This window comes from Quercus robur, chromosome 8 (genome assembly GCF_932294415.1).
Source record: "Quercus robur chromosome 8, dhQueRobu3.1, whole genome shotgun sequence".
Taxonomy (NCBI): Eukaryota; Viridiplantae; Streptophyta; class Magnoliopsida; order Fagales; family Fagaceae; genus Quercus; species Quercus robur.
Window position 1 is genome coordinate 52,603,966 of NC_065541.1, and position 19,747 is coordinate 52,623,712.

The 19,747-nt window shown below is 36.4% G+C and overlaps 2 protein-coding genes across 4 annotated transcripts; both read right to left on the minus strand.

Moving 5' to 3' along the window:
• Positions 1-326: 326 nt before the first annotated feature.
• LOC126696977 (uncharacterized) lies at positions 327-8,342 on the minus strand. Its single transcript, XM_050393760.1, has 3 exons — positions 8,177-8,342; positions 7,788-7,989; positions 327-612 (listed from the first exon to the last, which is right to left on the minus strand). The coding sequence occupies exons 2-3, from the start codon at positions 7,965-7,967 to the stop codon at positions 538-540; spliced, it is 255 nt and encodes an 84-aa protein (XP_050249717.1). The 5' UTR covers positions 7,968-7,989; positions 8,177-8,342; the 3' UTR covers positions 327-537.
• A 1,525-nt stretch (positions 8,343-9,867) lies between these two features.
• Positions 9,868-15,049, minus strand: LOC126696978 (uncharacterized). Of its 3 annotated transcripts, none has more exons than XM_050393762.1 (6): positions 14,508-15,043; positions 13,662-13,821; positions 12,569-12,756; positions 11,220-11,343; positions 10,663-10,793; positions 9,868-10,305 (listed from the first exon to the last, which is right to left on the minus strand). In XM_050393762.1, the coding sequence occupies exons 1-6, from the start codon at positions 14,736-14,738 to the stop codon at positions 10,291-10,293; spliced, it is 849 nt and encodes a 282-aa protein (XP_050249719.1). In that variant the 5' UTR covers positions 14,739-15,043; the 3' UTR covers positions 9,868-10,290. The 3 variants fall into 3 exon arrangements, with proteins under 3 accessions (XP_050249719.1, XP_050249718.1, XP_050249720.1); XM_050393761.1 differs by having other exon boundaries at positions 9,868-10,396; positions 14,508-15,038; XM_050393763.1 differs by lacking the exons at positions 9,868-10,305; positions 10,663-10,793 and adding an exon at positions 10,875-11,118 and having other exon boundaries at positions 14,508-15,049.
• Between the last annotated feature and the right edge of the window lie 4,698 nt (positions 15,050-19,747).

Sequence of the window (19,747 nt, forward strand, 5' to 3'; positions counted from 1 at the left end):
GAAATGGTTATTGGTTATAGGCCAATGATCAAAATGACATGACAATATTGATCGCTGGACCATGTGTCGTCAGCATGTTTCAGGTTTCATTGGAGCAGATTGGTTGATGAACAACTCTAGTACAAAGACTCAGGTGGTTGAAATAATTAATTAAGTCAATTATTATTATTTTCCAACTAATGCTATACTAATCATTTCACCAATCAAAATTTTAAGCCATAACATTTTTTTGAATGACATTAACAACATTAAAGTAAGAATAAATACAATACTAATACCACAACTTGCAAGACCATCTGAAATGTTTTCTTTAAGGAAAGCAAGCAAAACAGTCAACATCTTATTTTCATTATGGATAAAATTGTATGATGGTAACCCACACTGAGTTCTAAATCCAAATCTTATAAACATTACAAAAAGCAAGTCTTAAAAGACCGCCATATTGTCTGGCAATCAACAGATACAAGGAGTGCTACGCCAACCAGCAAGAATTAGATACCCAACCTCCACTACACTTCACTTGATTCCAGGACAGCTTTAGTAGTCTTTATTGCCAAAGTTCTTGCACCAGATCTGTGAAGGAATTGGACGAACAGGATGATGTGGCCGTTGCTGCAAGAAAATAAAGTCCTCTTAGCTATATTCATCATGGTCATCACAAGCACGATGAAAAAACACATGAAATGGGGGAAAAGAGGTTTCAAATAGTTGAACTAGTCCTCTCCATCAGTTTATACAAAGTGGTTAACATATAGTATAGGGTTGCTTTCAATCAATTCCAAGAAAAAGACATCCAACTCCTATTAGAAAGAATCCTTAGAACAAATATTCATCAATACTACAGAGAGAGGTCACCAGAAATTAAATATCACCAGTCTTTCTTTTATTCAAATGCAAATATGGACACTTTCTAGACTAGAAATGCAAAACAACACATAAGCTTTAGTCCCAAAAATTTTTGCGGTTGGCTATGGATTCTCAACATATTAGTCAGGGTTTTCTTTCCACCATTCTATCCAATCCAAAGTCACACTCTTTGATACTTTCTTAATTGACATGCCATTGTTTACTACTTCTACTAACATTATTTTGGTCTTGCTCTAACCTTTTTTCATTCCCTCAACTTGAATCAATTCACTCATTCCCACGACCGCATTAATTGTTCTCCTTTGAACACGATTAAACTTTCTTAAACAAATCTCCCTCATCTTTTGATCAATAGGGCTGCCCCTACCTTTTGAGCAAAATTCCTCATTTTGGATCCTATCTTTTTGTATATTTCCATGTATCAATTTTAACATTCTCATTTCAGCTACACTCATTTTATGAATATGTTACTTCTTAACATCCCAACATTCAATACTACAGAAGTGAGTGTTTGAAGATTCAGAATGACGTTTGATGGATCTGAAGCTGATCCTTTTACACAGCGTGTTTGATTGGATGGCAGTGTTTCTAGGCCATGGTTCTTCTATTTTTATTTTTTATTTTTTATAAAATTTATAGATGGTTGAACTTTGCTTGAGTTTGACCTTCTTAGTGTGAGTTTGGATAGTGTTTTTCCCCTGGCGTTTATTTGCATTTCATTTCTGTGGGTCCCATGCTGTTCACAGAACCCGCAAGTACGGAATTCAGCAAATATAACTTTAAAATTGGGTCCCACAGCACTATTCACACATTTAAAAATTATTTTGCTACAGTATTTTCAGTTTTTAGCAATAAACAATATCCAAACAGACCCTTAGTATGCTACTTATATACCGGGAGGGTTTAGAATATTTTAATAAAACTTTTATTACTTATCAAAGAAATGTATTCTACGATCACACAATTCTTTTAATCCACTTCTCCACTCAACAATCCTATGATTCACATCATGTTCAATCTCTGCATCTTTATGAATTATTGATCCAAGTATGATAAATTTAAAAAATGAAATAAACGTTAGTGACAAATAAAAACAAAAGATCTAAAACCCAATTACTTTAAAAACAATTTATGTGCCAGAGAAAGGAGGGGCGAAAGGGGAAGCAGGGGGGGCGGTGTTGTTGGCTAATTTGGGCACACACTAAGAGATCCAACCTCAATTTTTTTTTCTTCACCCTCAGCCCCCGACTATCTCTATATTAAAGAACTTTTCTTTTTCTTTTTCTTTTTGTTGCTGAATCTATATTAAAGCACTTAAAACTAGGGAATAAGGCTTAGTTATGCTGTGTTCTTATATATGTATCTAAGTAGAACAGAGTAGACCTTATCAAGGCCATTGAAGCCCTATATAATAACGTGAACATAAAAGAAATTCTTTAGTCGTTCATTGCAAATGTAATGGCACATCTAACGCAGTAACATCTGCACTCCCAAGATGTTGCAAACTCAAAACAAACCTAACTAAGATCAAGTAAACACCACCGACCAACGTTAATGTTTTCTTGATTTCAATCCAAGTGACACAACTTAAATCAGAGAAGACATATGGGACTATACTATAGCATTTTTATCAAGTGCTCTCATATCTTAGTTGTCATGAGCAATAAAATTACATTTAAACCCAAATGCAACTATGCTATTGTAAAAAATCCATGTCACTATCTACCATGACCACAACCCAACGATATACAGAAAATCCAATCCATTAAAGATGGCGCCACATCCTTTCCCAAGATTTGAAATTTCCAAGTGGCACGTGTCAATTAACATGACTATCAAGGGATAACTTATAAACACAGATAAAAAAACTATCTTGCCTGGAGTTTGAAACTGCAACACTGCAATATGAATAAAGTTCAACCAATTCCAAATGGCAAATAAAAGCAAATGTGGATTCAAAACGCCCAACTTTTTGGAGATGTATTCAACTAACCACAGTACATAATAGGACATACAAAAAGTTAAAGGTATGTGCACACATACACACACTCACAAACATTATTAGAACGAGGAATGTCTACAGTATGGTAATAAGAGAGAGGATCTCTATGCATCCATATCCTCATAGCCTCTGCTAAAAGGAACATTTCTATTTTTTTTTTTTTTTTTTGATAGGAAGACTTGACTTTTATTCATCATTTGAAAAGGGAGAAGCATCATGATTACATGCAAGTCCTACGTGACTAGGACACTCCTCTAGCCATGCAACGTAATTATCTATATTAGCTGCATATTGGGCCAACAAGTGGGCCGGCACATTTGCCTGCCTTTTTGTATGAGAAAAAACAATGTTTCTGAAAGCTTGTGCAAGGTGGATAGTTCCAGCAACAACGTTTTGCACCGAAGACGCCGTCTCGCCTTGTCCTTGAAGCGCGTTGCAGATGCACTTAGAGTCTCCCTCCACCGTTACATCCCTTACCCCGACATCCAAAGCGAACTGAACCCCAACCTCCATTGCCTTAGCCTCTATCTCCAGTGCCCCTAAAGGAAGAGCAAGCTTCTGGCTGAGTGCGGCAATCACCATACCCGCCGAGTCACGGATTATCACTCCAATACCCACTTGCTTCCTTTTGGAAAATACTGCTCCATCAACATTTACTTTGTAGTGACCCGGTAGTGGAGGACTCCATTTTATCTCATTTGGAGACTGTCTTGTAGGATCCAAAGGTCATTTGTTTACTTCCTGAAATTCATTCAACACCCTTAAAGAGCTCCTAACAATGGCTTTTCCTTCTCTGCGCTTACCACCATGTCTGGCATTATTTCTATCCTTCCATATTCCCCAACATATTGCAATGGCCCGTTCCACCAAACCCGGGTATGATTCCGTCCACCTTTGTAATTGCCACATCACATCCATAAACGTCCACTTTGGACTAATTTCAAACGGAAAGACCAACTTGCTTGTGGACCATATCTCTCTGGCTTTGTCACAGAGCCAAAAAAGGTGGCAAGTCGATTCAGACTCCTTTCCACATGAGTCACAGATGCAGTCCGTAGTGATCTTTCTCTTCCTTAGGTTCTCTTTTGTGGCTAGAATGTTCTTGCAAGCTCTCCAGGCGTAAGTCAACAATTTACTTGAGTGCATGAAATTGCCTAGTTAAGAGTAACAAGTTCCCGTGTTTCAAGCGTATATAATACAAACAACAGACAGAATGAAGGTAGGTCTTGATTACAAACATCTAGCTAAAAGTATTCAGCATACCAAATTCAACTGGCTCAAGTGACACTTGCTTCTCCGGTCTAGTGGGTTAGATCAGCCTTCGATGTCTAGGATAGACAGAGCTCTGGTATCTCATGATTGGGAAGACCACTACCCAAATGTGATCCAACGGGTTTTACCTCGCCCGGTTTCAAATCACTTTCCTATTCTAGTGGAGGCAGGGGGGATAACAAAGGGGAAGAGTCCTTTTAGGTTTGAGAATATGTGGTTAAAGACGGCTGGATTTACAGATAGGGTTCATTCTTGGTGGAATCGATATTCTCTCTCAAGTACTCCTAGTTATGTGCTTGCCAAGAAGTTGAAGGCTCTGAAAGGAGACATTATTCAGTGGAACCGTAGTGAGTTTGGAAATGTAGGTCGTCGTAAGAAAGAATTATTGGAGGCCTTGAAATTATTAGATGCTAAGGATGGAGAGTTTGGCCTTTCTGAAGTGGAGATGAGTTAGAGGGTTGTGGTGAGATCTCAAATAGAGAACCTTCTTTCTTTGAAAGAAATCTCATGGAGACAGAAGTCGAGGATGCTTTGCATTAAGGAAGGAGATAACAATACCAAGTTCTTCCACAAGGTAGCTAATTCTTGAAGAAGGTATAATCATCTCAGTATGTTGGAGGTGAATGGGGTTATTTATGAGGAAGGCTCAGAGGTGGTAGACCAAGTAGTACAGTTTTATAAAAAATTGTATACGGAGACAGAGGAGTGGAGGCCTTTTGTGGAAGGCCTGCTGGAGTTTGATCAGATTGAGGGGTTGGAGAGGGAATGGCTTGAACGGAGGTTTGAAAAGGAGGAGATTCTTCAAGTTGTCAAAGAGCTAGAAGGAGATAGAGCCCCAGGTCCCAACGGTTTCTCTATGGCCTTCTACCACCATTGTTGGAGAGTTGTGGAAAGTTATGTTTTAGCTATGTTTGAAGAGTTTTTTCAACATAGTAAGTTTGAAAAATCTCTTAATGCAACTTTCATAGCTTTAATCCCCAAGAAGAATGCTGCCTCCAATATCTGAGACTTTAGACCTATTAGCTTGGTGGGAAGTGTTTATAAGATTTTGGCTAAGGTTTTGGCAAATCGCTTGAAAGAGGTTTTGGATCAGCTGATATCTGAGTCTCAAAATAGTTTTGTGGGCGGTAGACAGATACTTGATTCAGTTCTTATTGCTAATGAGTGTGTTGATAATCGGGTGAAGAGTAAGATTCCGGGAATTATTTGTAAGCTGGATATTGAGAAAGCTATGATCATGTGAATTGGGAGGCTCTTCTAGATTTGTTAATGAGAATGGGATTTGGGGTGAAGTGGTGTAGGTGGATCCGTACTTGTATATCTACAGTTCAGTTCTCTGTCTTGGTTAATGGGTCTCCAGCTGACTTTTTTGGAAGCTTACGGGATTGAGACAAGGGGACCCGCTATCTGCTATGTTGTTTTTGGTTATGATAGAGGTTTTCAATAGGATGATGAAAAGAGTTGAAGGTGCTGGTTTAATTCATGGTTTTAGGGCTGATGGTAGGCAGGGTGGAAGGGAATGTGTATCACATCTTTTGTTTGCAGATAATACGATTCTGTTTTATGATGCAAATGTGGAGCAGATTCTACATGTTAGGATGCTACTACTTTGTTTCCAAGCTGTGACAGGATTAAAGGTTAATGGTCTAAAGAGTGAGATGGTTCCCATTGGGGAGGTTCATAATGTCCATGTCTTGGCAGAGATTTTGGGTTGTAAGATTGGGTCTTTGCCTATGACCTATCTTGGCATGCCTTTGGGGGCTTCCTACAAGTCCCCTACTATTTGGAATCCTATCTTAGAGAAAATAGAGCGTAAGTTGGCTGGGTGGAAGAAGCTATATTTGTCAAAAGGTGGACGATTGATGTTGCTCAAGAGTACGTTACCTAGCCTTCCAACTTACTTTTTATCTCTTTTTACTATCCCTACACATGTGGCCAATAAAATTGATAAGTTGCAAAAGGATTTTTTGTGGGGGGATTCCAAGATGCATTTGGTGGGGAGGGATAAGGTGTGTGCACCAGTGGAGAATGGGTGGGTTAGGAGTAAGGAAATTAACTACTTTTAATAAAGCCTTACTAGGGAAATGGTTATGGTGGTTTGGGGTTGAGGAGACAAGGCTTTGGAGAAGGGTTATAGCTTTGAAGTTTGGGGAAGAGTGGGGGGGATGGACATCCAAGCTAGGTAGAGGCGTACATGGGTGTGGTTTGTGGAGAAGTATCCGGATGGGTTGGGAGGTTTTCAACAAAAATATTCAGTTTGAGGTAAGGGTGGGGGATAGAGTGAAGTTTGGGACAGATAGGTGGTGTGGGGATTCACCATTCCATCTGACCTTTCCGACTGTATTTGGGATCGCTTCCAATAAAGTAGCCTCTGTGGCTTCTTGTCTGGAACGGTTGGGGATAGAGGAACGAAGAAGCTGGGATGTCCGCTTCATTCAAAGACCAAATGATTGGGAGATGGGTGTTGTGAATGATTTTCTTCGTACTTTGGGTTCTAATTTACCTCCAACTGAGAATGGAGACCGTATGTGATGGAAGTTAATGAAGAATGAGGATTTTGAAATCAGCTCATTTTATAATAAACTATGAGGTCCCTTGCCTATTATCTTTCCTTGGAAAGGTATTTGGAAGGTTAAGGCTCCTCAGCGTGTTTCTTTCTTTGTTTGGACCGCCATATGGGACAAGATTCTTACAGGTGACAATCTGCGAGGTAGAGGGTTTGATTTTGTTGACCAGTATATTATGTGTCGTTGTAATAGGGAGACGGTGGATCATTTGTTACTTCATTGTGGAAAGGCTTATCGACTATAGAGCCTAGTTTTTAGATCTTTTGGGATTTCATGGGTTTTGCCAAGATCAGTCGCAGATACTCTTTTTGGTTGGTGGAATTGTTGGAAAAGCATTTGTCTAGCATTTGGAATTTAGCTCCGTTGTGCTTAATGTGGTGTATTTGGAGGGAGTGAAATTGGCGGACGTTTGAGGACATGGAAAGCACTGATGACCAGCTGCTCGCTTCTTTCAGTGGCTCCCTTTTCGATTGGTCTAGGGCTTAGGGACTCACCTCTAGTGATTCTCTCCCCATGTTTCTTAGTTCTCTCATTTGTAATTAGTTTTCTCTTTGTTTTTCTTTTCTCTTTTTGTAATCTTTGATATGCCTTATGCCGTTATGCATGAGGTAGTTTTTTGAATATACATCTTTATTACTTATCAAAAGTAGTATCTTTGCTGGGAAAATTTGCGGTTTCAATGTCACCTAGTGAAGAATTGTTTACCACAGCCTCAAGAAGCCTAAATGCCTAATCTCAAACCTTCACAAGTTCCACTCTCATAGAAACATACTACTTTTGAAATTATCGAAACCACAAAAAAACACTTATTACCTAGATCCTTAAATAGCCGTTTGCCCATTGTTTCAACCAAATATTGCAGGCCTAAATTGTAAATAATCTAACATCCAAAATTCCAAAAATTTCCAAATTTCTTATATTTCTCAGCAACCAAAAAGGAAACTAAAACGTTGACCAGAAAAACATAGCTCAAGAATTCTAAAAAACTCAAAAAGTCCACTTTGATTCACATTTCCCGCACATTTTTCTCAGCAACCAAACAGAAATTTAACATTAAGAGAGAGAGAGAGAGAGAGGACCTCGAGCTCGGCAGACTTCATGGCGATGGGGATGCAGATGAGGAAGACGCCGGCCATGGCGATAGCGGTGTTGCGGCGCCAGTGCTTGGGCCTGCAGTATGGGCCACCGGACATGCTCCAGACCTTGGTACGAAAGTCTCCATGGGCCTCCCCATGTCCGTGATCTGCTCCACCTCCCATTGGATTTATTCGCTTTCTTTAGCTGCAGCAAAATTCAGATGTGGATCAGACGGAAAATGTATCACAGACATAAGCACAACCCTAATTTAGTTCATTATACATATATATATATATATATAGAGGAGCGAAGTGCACAGTGAGTCAGCGATGAGCGAAGTGCAGTGAAGTGATGGTTTTGGCAAAGTGAAGGGGTGTTGCGTTGAGTTTACCTGAGAAATAGTAGGATCCGGAAGATTGAGAGCTTTGGATTCTCAACAGTGTTTTTGAGAGTGGTGTGGTATTTGTTGCTGAATGGGTGTGCAGCTTGCGGTGTAACTGGAGGACTCTTTTGTCTTTTACTACTACTTTCGCACGTGGATATCTCTAGCTTTTCTATATTTGTTTTGGTCGTGCTGTCGTGTGATACTACGCATTTCATGGACCAGAGCTTCTATACAAGTTAAATGGGCCAGTTGTATCGGTCCAGTTTCATCTCTCTCTCTCTATACATACATACATACATATAATATATGTAAGGATGGCAAAAGCATGACGGGTCAAATTAGGGATGTCTTGTCCCCTTTTTGCGATGGCCAAAATCTACATAAAGCAAGAGTAAGGTAGGTCAAGGGCGAGGTAGATTAGAAGTATTTTGTCATTTCTAATGAGATGGTTTTAGCATTAATGAGATTAAAATGAAAATAAAACAAGGTGGAGTAGTTATGATAGTGTTAAAAGAAAGAGAGAAAATAAGTATGGTTGTCCATGAGTCGATTAGAGTCAGTTGGAAAGTAAACCTACCGCTTAATCTGACAATTTCAAGTAAGGGTAGGGTGAGGCGAGCAAAACCTATCGTTGTCCCATTACTTTTTCAAGGTAGAAAAAAGTTAAGTAGGTTTTTACCAATCCTAAACCCACATAATCCGTATAACACTTTTTTTAATCACTAAGACTATAAAAGACTTATTAGGGTCTATGGTTATAGAATGTGAACGAGGGAAGTGGCTACCACGATGACAAATTGTAATTTCCAAAAAAAATAAAATAAAATAATAAAGAATATTGTATATGTACAAATTAGTAGGTAGGTAAAACTTGTTTATGCATTCAAACTCTTACACTAAATCATAAGAATGTATCTCACGAGACCACCCTCTTACGGCATGTAAAAACCATGCATACTATAAGAGACCACCCTCTCACAAAACCATTTCTTAATATACTTTTTTAGCGTGTAAAATGGTTAGCTTGTGCAGGTAGGACAAATATTAACCCAAGTGGTTCATTTCTTGTATTGGGCCTAGAGTTTAAAGAAGTGGCGTCTCAAAAGGGAATCAGTCCATAGTCTTTGGTGAGCCTGAGCTAATCGTTCACTGCTTACTGCCCTTTATTCCCTGGCCCCTTTTTATTTACACCCCCATATTGATGCACAGTCTGCATTAGTATTTATATTTAGTACTGACTTTATCTCCCAAGAGATTCAAGAATGATTATAATAGTTATAATTACTAGTCTCATTGCACGCTCTCCATGCATACATGAGGCTTTTTTTTTTGTGTCATAATTTTCTATTCATCTCAATTTGAGGATTGAATGTATGTTTGATCATATTATGCATATGAGAGCCTATTTAGTAGAAGAGTTTGAGTAATGTTTGTAATTTTTTAAAATACGTATGGGTGAAAAAGTGTGTGGAAATGTGTGTAATTTTGTTTAAAAACTGAAAATATGTTGTTTAGATAGTCTACCAAACAGGGCCTGATATAGTTAAAAGTGTCAGTCAACTAGCTTAAAAAAATGAACATATTAACACACGAACATTTGATATCAATGTTAGCAAAAATAAAAAGTATAATATTAGAGAGGTTTAAAAATGAAATCAATTTCAGGCAGTTTCAACAAAGTTCAAGGAAGCAGAAAATAAACTAATTTCTCACAACCAGCTTCAGTATGTGAAAATAATTTTTTCAAGCAATTCAAAAGTTATTTTTTAAGGTTTCAACTTGTTCATACAACCTATTTGCAAAATGCTGAAAAAGAAACTATACCAAATAGACACATATCTAAAACACTCATACATTTTTTCCCCTTAAAGGAAAACAAAATTATGGGAAGGATGATAAAAGAAAAATACTTTTATTCTCTCCTTGTTTTAGGACATGAGAAGCATCTATGAACTCCACAAAGAGCAGTGGACTAGGAAAGACACTCGGGGTCTCAATTGGGGCCTAGTATTGAGAATCATCGTTCATACCATACCCCTGGCAATAGCACTTGTACAAACTAGAAACTACAGAAATTACAACATCTTCACGTCCTCAAGATTTAGCCCCAGTAGTGAGTGTCAATTTGACTCCATCTGTGAATGAAGTGGGAGAAAAATTTAGAGTCTGAACTAGTTTGGATAAATTCATGGATATGTCAGCTGGGGACTTGACACCTCGATCAACCTGAAGAATTATTTAAAGAACAAAAATCACCACAAAAAGTATACATAATAATCAATGTGATTGCATGATCCAATAAGTGAATTATCATAAGCTAGTAAATATAATAAGAAATTTGCATCCAACAAGTGAGATGATAGCTGGTTAAGGGATGAAATGAAAGAGATGGAGCACAAAGATCAAGACAGCAAATGAAGAAAAGGCAGGTCAAAAATCTGGTTCTCAGGCATTTAAAAAATTAAGGATTAAATCTTAAATGCTATACATACTGAAGATGCAGACACTGGTTTGATTAACGACGTGTTGTATCCTCTGAAATCCGCCACAGCCTCAGCCATTTGTACCCTAGATACCCTATCTGGTCCACCAACATTTAGTAGCAATTGCATTTGCTTACCCTCTGGTTCAACAATTTTGATTGTCAAAAACATTAATATAGACATAAAATTCAGCATCTATATATATATATATATATATAGAGAGAGAGAGAGAGAGAGAGAGAGAGATGTCAAAGCATATAGAAAAAGCACAAGGTTGGCAACATCCATAAAATATAACCACAAATAAAACATAAAGGCTCTAGATTCCTTTCATAGGGATACTCTTCCACAAAGAAAGCATTCAAAAGTATCATTAGCATGGTATTATAGAATAGAAGACAATTTTGATATTGCCACACAGCCCACACCTTAATCAAGACTGTCCTTTACCAAAAGATGGATATCCTGAATGTAAGAACCAAATGAATGATGAGGTGAAAAAATAACATGCTGCAGTTTATCATCTATGTTACCAGTATTTAAACTTCAATACTGTAGAATTATACCTGATATCCATCTGGTTGTCAAAGCTAGTATGATAGCTACAACATCCTTGACATACACTGGGCAGCGAAACTCATCATGGAAGAAGTCCTTCTTTTCTCCTTTAGAGAGGACACCATCAATCCACTGCATCAATTAAGAGCCACTCCTTTGGTCATGTACAAAGTAGTCATAATTTCCCATTTATCAACTGCTTTCTTAAAGCTGGAAAAATATAATCATCCCAATAAAACTTTCTATATCTGTAATGTACCCATCCTATAAAAAGGTACCCCCCCCCCCCCCCTCCCCCATCTCTCCCTCCAAGCCAGACCTATCTCATGGCCACACATTTAAACCAGTCACTTGAAAAGTCAATAACAACAATATATGACTTTGAAAAATTATTTTTCGTCTCACAGATTACGTAAACTGAAAATTATAGTTTCAATTTCCTTAGACCACTTAAATTCATTTTGGTAAAAAAGAAAACATTTTCCAAGTACTTGCTGTTGATGTTTCCACTTGATAGTAATTGCCAATTACATGAAAAATTGCTAGTGCTTATATTATTATTAGTCCTATCTCCAACAAATCAATTCCACCATCTGTACCTCCAACCTTTTGTTACCTTTTAGTTGAACGTTTGAACAAGTGTCGAAGAAATAATCTTGCACTTTGTTATGTTGTCATGTTGGCTACAAAAATGTTAGCCAAGAATAGTGAACAGTATAATTTAGTTTTGGTGTGCAACACATCAATAGAGTAAACTCTGCAAGTCTGTGCAATTCAGTTCAAAGCAGGAAGAATTCCCCACAAATCGTTTATAAATCAGTCAAAAGCCAGTAAACACAACTTGTTCTAGCAACCATAAGATCAAGGTAACTCAATTGGATTACCTATGATTGTAATTTTATTCTATTTTTTATTTTTCTCTATTTTAAGACAGTGAACTGGCAAACAAGATCAGTTTCGAATCATTCTATATTAATGGTAAATTTATAAACCATAAAGAGGTGAAATTTCAACACAGAAGAGTTTAAAATTTAAACCTGGGAATTGATGACTATAAGGAATGGATGACACTTTCATAAAGAAAGGGATCATTCTCATAGCAAGGATTTGGCAGGTTGCAGAACAATATGGGCGAACTATATACTGAAAGCAACAATAAGAGAACTTTAAAACGAATGCATTTGCTAAGAACATAGCCATCAATAACAAGCTCTCAGACCTTGTGCGAGAAAGACAATTTATTCTTCCCATCACTTATAAAGCCGCTACATTTAGCAGTGTCTAATCAGATGCAGCTAAGATAATAGCCAATAAACTTGAGAATGTACAACATAAGGTCTACATTCTACGTACACACCTGAATTGGAAGCGATTTTGGAACAGGTGAGATAGTCTGTGGCCCAAAAATGATACTGCTTCTCAAAATCGCAAAGTTCAAGCATTTTTCAGAAACAAACTGCTCTGCTGCCACTTTTGATTTTCCATAAACGTTCACAGGAACAGTTTCATCTTCTTCCTTGTAGAAGGACTTCACCCCTTCATAAACTGTTTGGGAACTTACATCATAGACAATCTAGCCACAAATATTTAAAGGCCAAATAGAAAGATAAATGGATGAGATAGGGAATAGCTGTATCTGCAATTTGTTTTGTCCAGCTAAATGAAATATAGAAAAGGCCAATGACTTAGAGTTCAAATAGAACTTTCTCTTGCCATAAGAACAAGGTAGAGGGTGAGGACAAGGATTCAAGATCCACTAGGTGCATGTATAATTTCACAATCCAGCTAGACACGATACTAATAATTTTTCAGGTGTGAGAAATTAAGCTTAGATGACTGATAATAATAGAAAGAAAATGCCTGGGCCAGAACACAAGAAAGGTTATTTACTGTATTTACTTGCACTGGTATGTTATAACTTATATGCATGCTGTCACTGACATGGAAAAAAAATTCATAATGTGTAACTGCCCCAATATCTAATAGTGGTATTTCAAAAGGTAGGGCCAAATAAATCAAATGAGTACTGGATGAGACTTGAGAAAAGCGGAACTAAGCCAAAAAGTGTTGTGGTCAATTCACTCAATTGCAATAAAGGCCTATGAATGTACTTTAATCTTACCTTGTTTGGTGTTTAGGCTTTTGAGTTGAATAAAGAATTGCGGCCACCTCTAAAATGAAATTTAAAGTATCCCTTAACCTATTTTTTTATTTACCAAAAAAAAAAAAAAACCCCCACTAGTGACAGTTTTGTGTTGCAGCATTGCTTAATAAGGCTGAAATCAACTAGCCAGGTCAAGCTTCAGATATTAATTCTTATAAGACATAGGTATGCACTCTTTGTATCTTAAGACTTCTGGACAATATATACAAACAATAAGAAAACATAACAATTCATAGTAATTACATTTTCTACTTTTATTTCCTCCAGTAATTTCAGCAGTACTTACCTTGATCAGTTGACAAGTGAATTAAAAGGGTACTACCCTCTTCAAAGTTTGATAACCAATCAACAAGAGAAGATGGCACATTAACAGAGAGTGCAGCAGCAGGATCCATTTCACAGACATGAGGTACCGAGAGTGCCGCACAGTTCACCACCACATCAGGCTGACATTTCAAGTATGACATACTTGTCAGCACTTGAAACACAGATAGAAGTTCATCTGTATTTAAAATTTAAAAATCTTTCTTTTTCTTATAATAAAAAAGAGTGAGAAACAGAAAATTAGATTCATATCACATTTATGGTAACTTTCAGTAGACAAAGCATTTTAGCATTTCAGATTTTATGAATTCTGCCTAGACAACTAATGGCCAAGACATATGGACCTCCATATGTAATAACTAAAAGTTGGATTATTCTCAATTCAGAACTTGACAATGATAAAGGAAGATAGCAATTCGGTTATACTACTTTCCTAATTTCCAAGAAATTTCTTGGGGCCAAAAAAAAGTACGAATCAATAGAATCCATAAAAACGACTAATGATTCCCAGGTACAGGCACTTTGAGTTGTTTGTTTCACGTGAACTTTTAAACACATAATGCAGAATGCAGAAAATTCCCATAATCTATTACTTTTTTTTTGAGAAGCCCATAATCTATTACTAATAAGCAAAAAAAGCTCAAGTTTTTTTTTAACACAAAGATCTCCTAGACCACATTATTAAAAAATAAAAATAAAAACACCCATAAACCAAATTCATAAATTTCTCTAGTTTGCAATCCAGCAATCAAAAGTAAATTAACAATAGCGAACATAGTTGCTGTTTTGGGATGAAAACAGAACAGACCTGGCCAAATGAGCGTGAAATGCCATCAAATCCTTGTCCAGTTTTCAAATCAATATGGAAAGGAAGCAAATGAGGAAGGGCATCAAGCAGAGGTTGAGGAAGGTTAGAGTGGTAGGTCAATGCAAGATCATATTCAAATGGGGTGCCTTGGATCTCTGAAAAGCCTTGCAATAGGTGTTGTCCCAAATAGCCAGTGCCTCCCACTACCAAAACTCTCTTCCTACTACTCATATCTCTAATCTCTCTCTCTCTCTCTCTCTCTCTGTAGAATTGTTGGGGTTGTATTTGAAGCTTTTTTATGGAATTGGAAGATTATGATTGGCGCTTTGATAATTAGAATGAGATGGGCTTCTTTCTTTTGGCAAATTTGTGTAGTTTGGTTTGGGAAACTTCTGTTGTCAATGTCAGTCAGGGGCCTGTCCCTGCCAGTGTTTCTCACATTGCCTGAAAGTGAAGGAAGGAGAATGGTACAGTGGGTTTAGGAAATGGGGAATAGAATTTATGGGTGGCAATTGGCAAAGGAGAAAAGTGTCAATTCCGATTTTGGATTTGGGTTTTACTTAATTTTGTGGTTGAAAAAAATAAATGAAGAAGATGAAAAATAAATGGAAAAAATTATTTAAATCCCAAATTTTTTTTTTAAAGGATTTGCTTTTGGAAAAATGTAGTGGCACTAACTGTTATGTAGCAAAGTGAGATTGATAAATAAAAAATAGTAGATCTATTTATAAGTGATAGTTAACTCCTCACTGCCTATCACGTCAGAATTATAACAAAAAAAAAATTTATAAATTAATTTGTGGTTGTATAAATACTCAATTTTTATTGCAGCAACGAATCACTACAAAGACAAAACAGCCTCGCCCCTGATAACAGCTTCAAAACAGGGGGGGGGGGGGGGGGGATAGCAACCTTAAAAGAGCCAAACACATTACAATGAGGAGTGGGCAGCTTCATTAGCAGCTGTAGGAATCCAACTAACAGACAAATTGGCATAGTTAGACAAGATATTAAGCATGTCTATGGAAATAGATTTAATCCTCCAAGGACATGAATCTGGAACAGCTAGAGCATCATGCCAAATTTTAGAATCTGTCTCAATGAATATGACCTCAAATGCCATATTAGAGGCCAATGACAAGGCCCATCTGAAAGCTTCAGTTTCAACTTGAAGAGGAAATGTAGTGTTCACTATTTAAAGCCCATTTAAAGTTTGGATTTGGGTTGTTCTTAATTTCGTTATAGAAAAAACAACATGGGCAGAAGCAGAACTTGGTTTGCTTCTGCCTATATTGTTATTTAAAGCCCATTTTAAGCTCATATTTTTTTTAGAATCAAGCCCATATAATTTTTAAATGTGTGAGTTTAGTCCCTAACATTTTTTTTATTAGAATTTCCTAGCATTTTGATATTGTATAAAAAAATAGTCTCTACTGTTAAATAGTGGATGAAAAATATTGACATGCTTAATGGTGATATTTAAATATTAATATTAATGTCATATGATGCTATAATAGGTGTCTATTAATATAATAATTGTAGGAGCGGTTTTTGAGGCCCAGGCCCAGCAAGTAAGTGGTTCTGGCCCAAAAGTCCCCAGACAATGAATTAGTAGAAAGTGGGTTACAGAGCTAGGACTAGACGAAGTGAACATCAGTTAGAGGTACGCCATGCAACACATTGAACGTGAGAATATTCCATTTACGTTTGATAGGATATCGGTCCGAGGAGACGTATAAGTGCACCTCTTGCTCTGTTTACAGACTATGGAGTTTTTTCTCCTCTCTCTCTCTTTTTTCTTCACCCTCCTCTCGTTCGAGATTTAAAAAGTTGTCATGTCGTTGAGATTCTGCACGTTCGGTTTGGCGCGGACCTGATCCTTCCATCTCTTACTGTTTCACTTATCGAGACACCAGTTCTCCCCATAGACGGCGCCAATTGTACGTTCAAAAGGGGCCTGCCGACAGAGCATGGCTTGAGAAAGTCCCTCACTGGGAAGCCGGTCACCAGCGTGCGCCAACTCATGGACAGAATAGACAAGTACAAAAGGGTCGAAGAGGACCAGCAAATAGGGGAGGGTGAAGAAAAAAGAGAGAAAGAGAGGAGAAAGAACTCCATAGTCTGTAAATAGAGCAAAAGGTGCACTTATACGTCTCCTCGGACCGATATCCTATCAAACGTAAATGGAATATTCTCACGTTCAACGTGTTGCATGACGTACCTCTAACTGACGTTCACTTCGTCTAGTCCTAACTCTGTAACCCACTCTCTACAAATTCATTGTCTGGGACTTTTGGGCCAGAACCACTTACTTGCTGGGCCTGGGCCTCAAAAACCGCCCCTACAATAATAAAGAGCAATTATTATAAAATGGATGCTATAAATTTGAAATACTATCGTACTCGTAAGGGTGAGAAGATGTTTAATCTTCTCATAAATTATATATGCAACAAAAATTAACAAAACCATGTGTTTTGTGATCAAGTGGTGAGTAATGAAAACTTATAAATATTATAGTTATGGGTGGTCAAATTTTCAACCAAAATCAGCATTGGAAGAAAATTTTGATTATGGGCAGTGGAAAGTGGAAACAATATGTTCAATGTGGACACTTGTTTATCGTTCTTTTTTTGTACTGCCATCAGTGCCATGTGTTTGGGATTGAGGATTGAGATCCCGTGCATATCAAAGGAATTGCGCGGTGTGCAATTGCTCAAACTTCTGTAGTCAATGTCAGACAGAGGGTTGTCACTGTCAGTGTTTCTCACATTACCTGAAAGTGAAGAAAGGAAATGGTACAGTTGGTTTGGGAAATGGGGGAATAGAAGTCAAAGGTGGCAATTGGCAAAGGAGAAACTGAGGAGTTGGGTCCCAAAGCCGAAAAGTGGTAATTACGATTTCGGATTTGGGTTTTTCTTAATTTTCTGGATGAAAAAAAAAAAAATAGAAGAAAAGAAGATACATATATTTATTAATTTATTAGAGCCTATTTAAAGTTTGGATTTGGGTTGTTCTTAATTTCGTTGCAGAAAAAACAACATATTTATTCGGTACTTTTTTAAGCCCATATATATATATATATATATATATATAAAAGATGGGTTCAAATTATTACCTGCAACTCTTACAAAATTACACATTTTTTACACCATAGTTTTCTAGAAGATTCAATGTTAAAAATACATCGTTAAATATGGAAAATGCTAGAAATACAATTTTTTTTACAAAAGCTTTACAAACTACTGATGTGGTAAATGATTATTAATAAATAAAAAAGTGATGTTATTAGTGGGCCCAGATGAAAACCAGTAAGAAGTTGATCGCAACAATAATTTGTAAAAATGTTGTAAAATAGTTTGTGCCTATAACATTACTCATTAAATATTATTAGAGTAATGCTAGAAATACAAATTTTTTTACAAAATTTTTTACAAACTGTTGGTTTGGTGAGTGGTTATTGGTAAATGAAAAAACGATGTTGATTGCAGGCCTAGATGAAAGCTAATTAGAAGCTGATCACATCAATAGTTTGTAAAAATGTTATAAAATAGTTTGTGACTGTAGCATTACTCATATTAGTAGATCTGTTCCACACATTCCCATTTTGGGCAGAACAGATCTACTAATATTCCAGTTAGATTAAGAGGGATCTTGAACTAAGAAATAGATTCTAGAAGCTAAAAAAGGGTATCCTGAGCAATTTCAATAATCGGGTTCATTGATATTCTTGGTATAGTAGATGCTATCACACATATAATCATACTCAATTCAATGGAATTGTTTGATCTTAAAGGGGATCTTCTATAATTTTGCATGTGAGGGGTTATTTCTTGGTTTCTTCCGGTCATTAATAACTTGATTATCTTTAGATAATATTAGATAGAAACAACGCTCATAAAGAGAAATATATATTAATTAATCAAAATATAAATTAATTTTTTTTATAAAATGAGTAGTTATTTAGTTTATAGAAATCAAAGCCAAAATCCATTCTACGGATTTTGGTTTGGTAGCATTTGATAACATAAGATTTAATTGTAAAAATAATTATGTGGATCATTTTTTTTTACCGATATTCCCGATTACTAATCAGTAAAAACCTCTAAAAAAAAAAAGAAAAAAGAATGCATTCCTTCTTCCGCGAAATTAAAATTAGGCAAGGAGAATAAAGCGAATTTCACATTCTCTTCTTATGTGTATATAATTCAAATATAGAAAATTTGAAAGTGAAAAGTACAAAATCTTGCATCTTTTGATATTTCTTTAAAATCCCCAGTTTTACTAAGACTCCCTATTCCCGAATCGGATTGTATCCTTATCAATAATTCTAAAATATCATTATCAAATAATTTGCGTTTAGGCGTATTGTAATTATAAGAAATCTTTTGGTTATTATTTACTTGTAATGGCAATCCATAAATATACGAATCTTTCTTATTTTCATAATTAATAGATTTATATGATAAAAGATCACATTTATATTGTTTTAGATTTGGTAATGGTTCTATTTCAAAATCTTTTGTTTTTGAAGATCCAAGAAAGTTTACACCTATTGCCACGGCTGTAGATATAGGTATTTTGAGAATACGCCTTACTGATCAATGGCTAACAATGGCTCTAATGGGCAATTTTGCTCGAATAGGTAATAATGAGATCACTGTTTTAGTAAATGATGCGGAAAAGGGCACTGACATTGATCCACAAGAAGCTTAGCAAACTCTTGAAGTAGCAGAAGCTAACTTGAGTAAAGCTGAAGGCAAGAGACAAACAATTGAGGCAAATCTAGCTCTCAAACGAGCTAGGACACGAGTGGAGGCTCTTAATATGATTTCGTAACTAGTTTGTTTTGGTGATTATGCCTATTGGATAGAAGCAAATGCAATCAAGTGTAATTGAATTCTAATGCAACGACAAACCAATTTCAATAAAAAAAAATAGAGAAATAAAGTAGGATGGAAAAGATACAAAATCAATAAAAGAAGATGAGTAGAAAAACTTATTATAGACCAGTTCTAATTTAATTCATTAATTTGAATAATGAATAAAAAGATGAGGATATCTATTCAACTCGTTCTAACCCTTTTTCTATAAAGACTAGAAAGAAATAAATAGGGAAAAATTTATCTTTCAACTAATCGCACGTAGAGATATTGCTAATACAGATAAAGTTAATGGTATTTCATAACTAATTGAATGAGCAGTAGCTCGTAAACCACCTAAAAATGAATATTTATTGTTTG

What these genes read in the sequence shown, in the direction of transcription:
- LOC126696977 (XM_050393760.1), bottom strand. Translation starts at nt 7,967, where the DNA reads ATGGGAGGTGGAGCAGATCACGGACATGGGGAGGCCCATGGAGACTTT. An exon ending in TGAAGTCTGCCGAGCTCGAG is followed by an intron (nt 613 to 7,787) that starts GTCCTCTCTCTC and finishes ATTTTCTTGCAG; the next exon opens with CAACGGCCACATCATCCTGT.
- LOC126696978 (XM_050393761.1), bottom strand. Translation starts at nt 14,738, where the DNA reads ATGAGTAGTAGGAAGAGAGTTTTGGTAGTGGGAGGCACTGGCTATTTG. An exon ending in TTTCACGCTCATTTGGCCAG is followed by an intron (nt 13,822 to 14,507) that starts GTCTGTTCTGTT and finishes TTGAAATGTCAG; the next exon opens with CCTGATGTGGTGGTGAACTG. An exon ending in GACAACCAGATGGATATCAG is followed by an intron (nt 10,794 to 11,219) that starts GTATAATTCTAC and finishes TTGTTGAACCAG; the next exon opens with AGGGTAAGCAAATGCAATTG.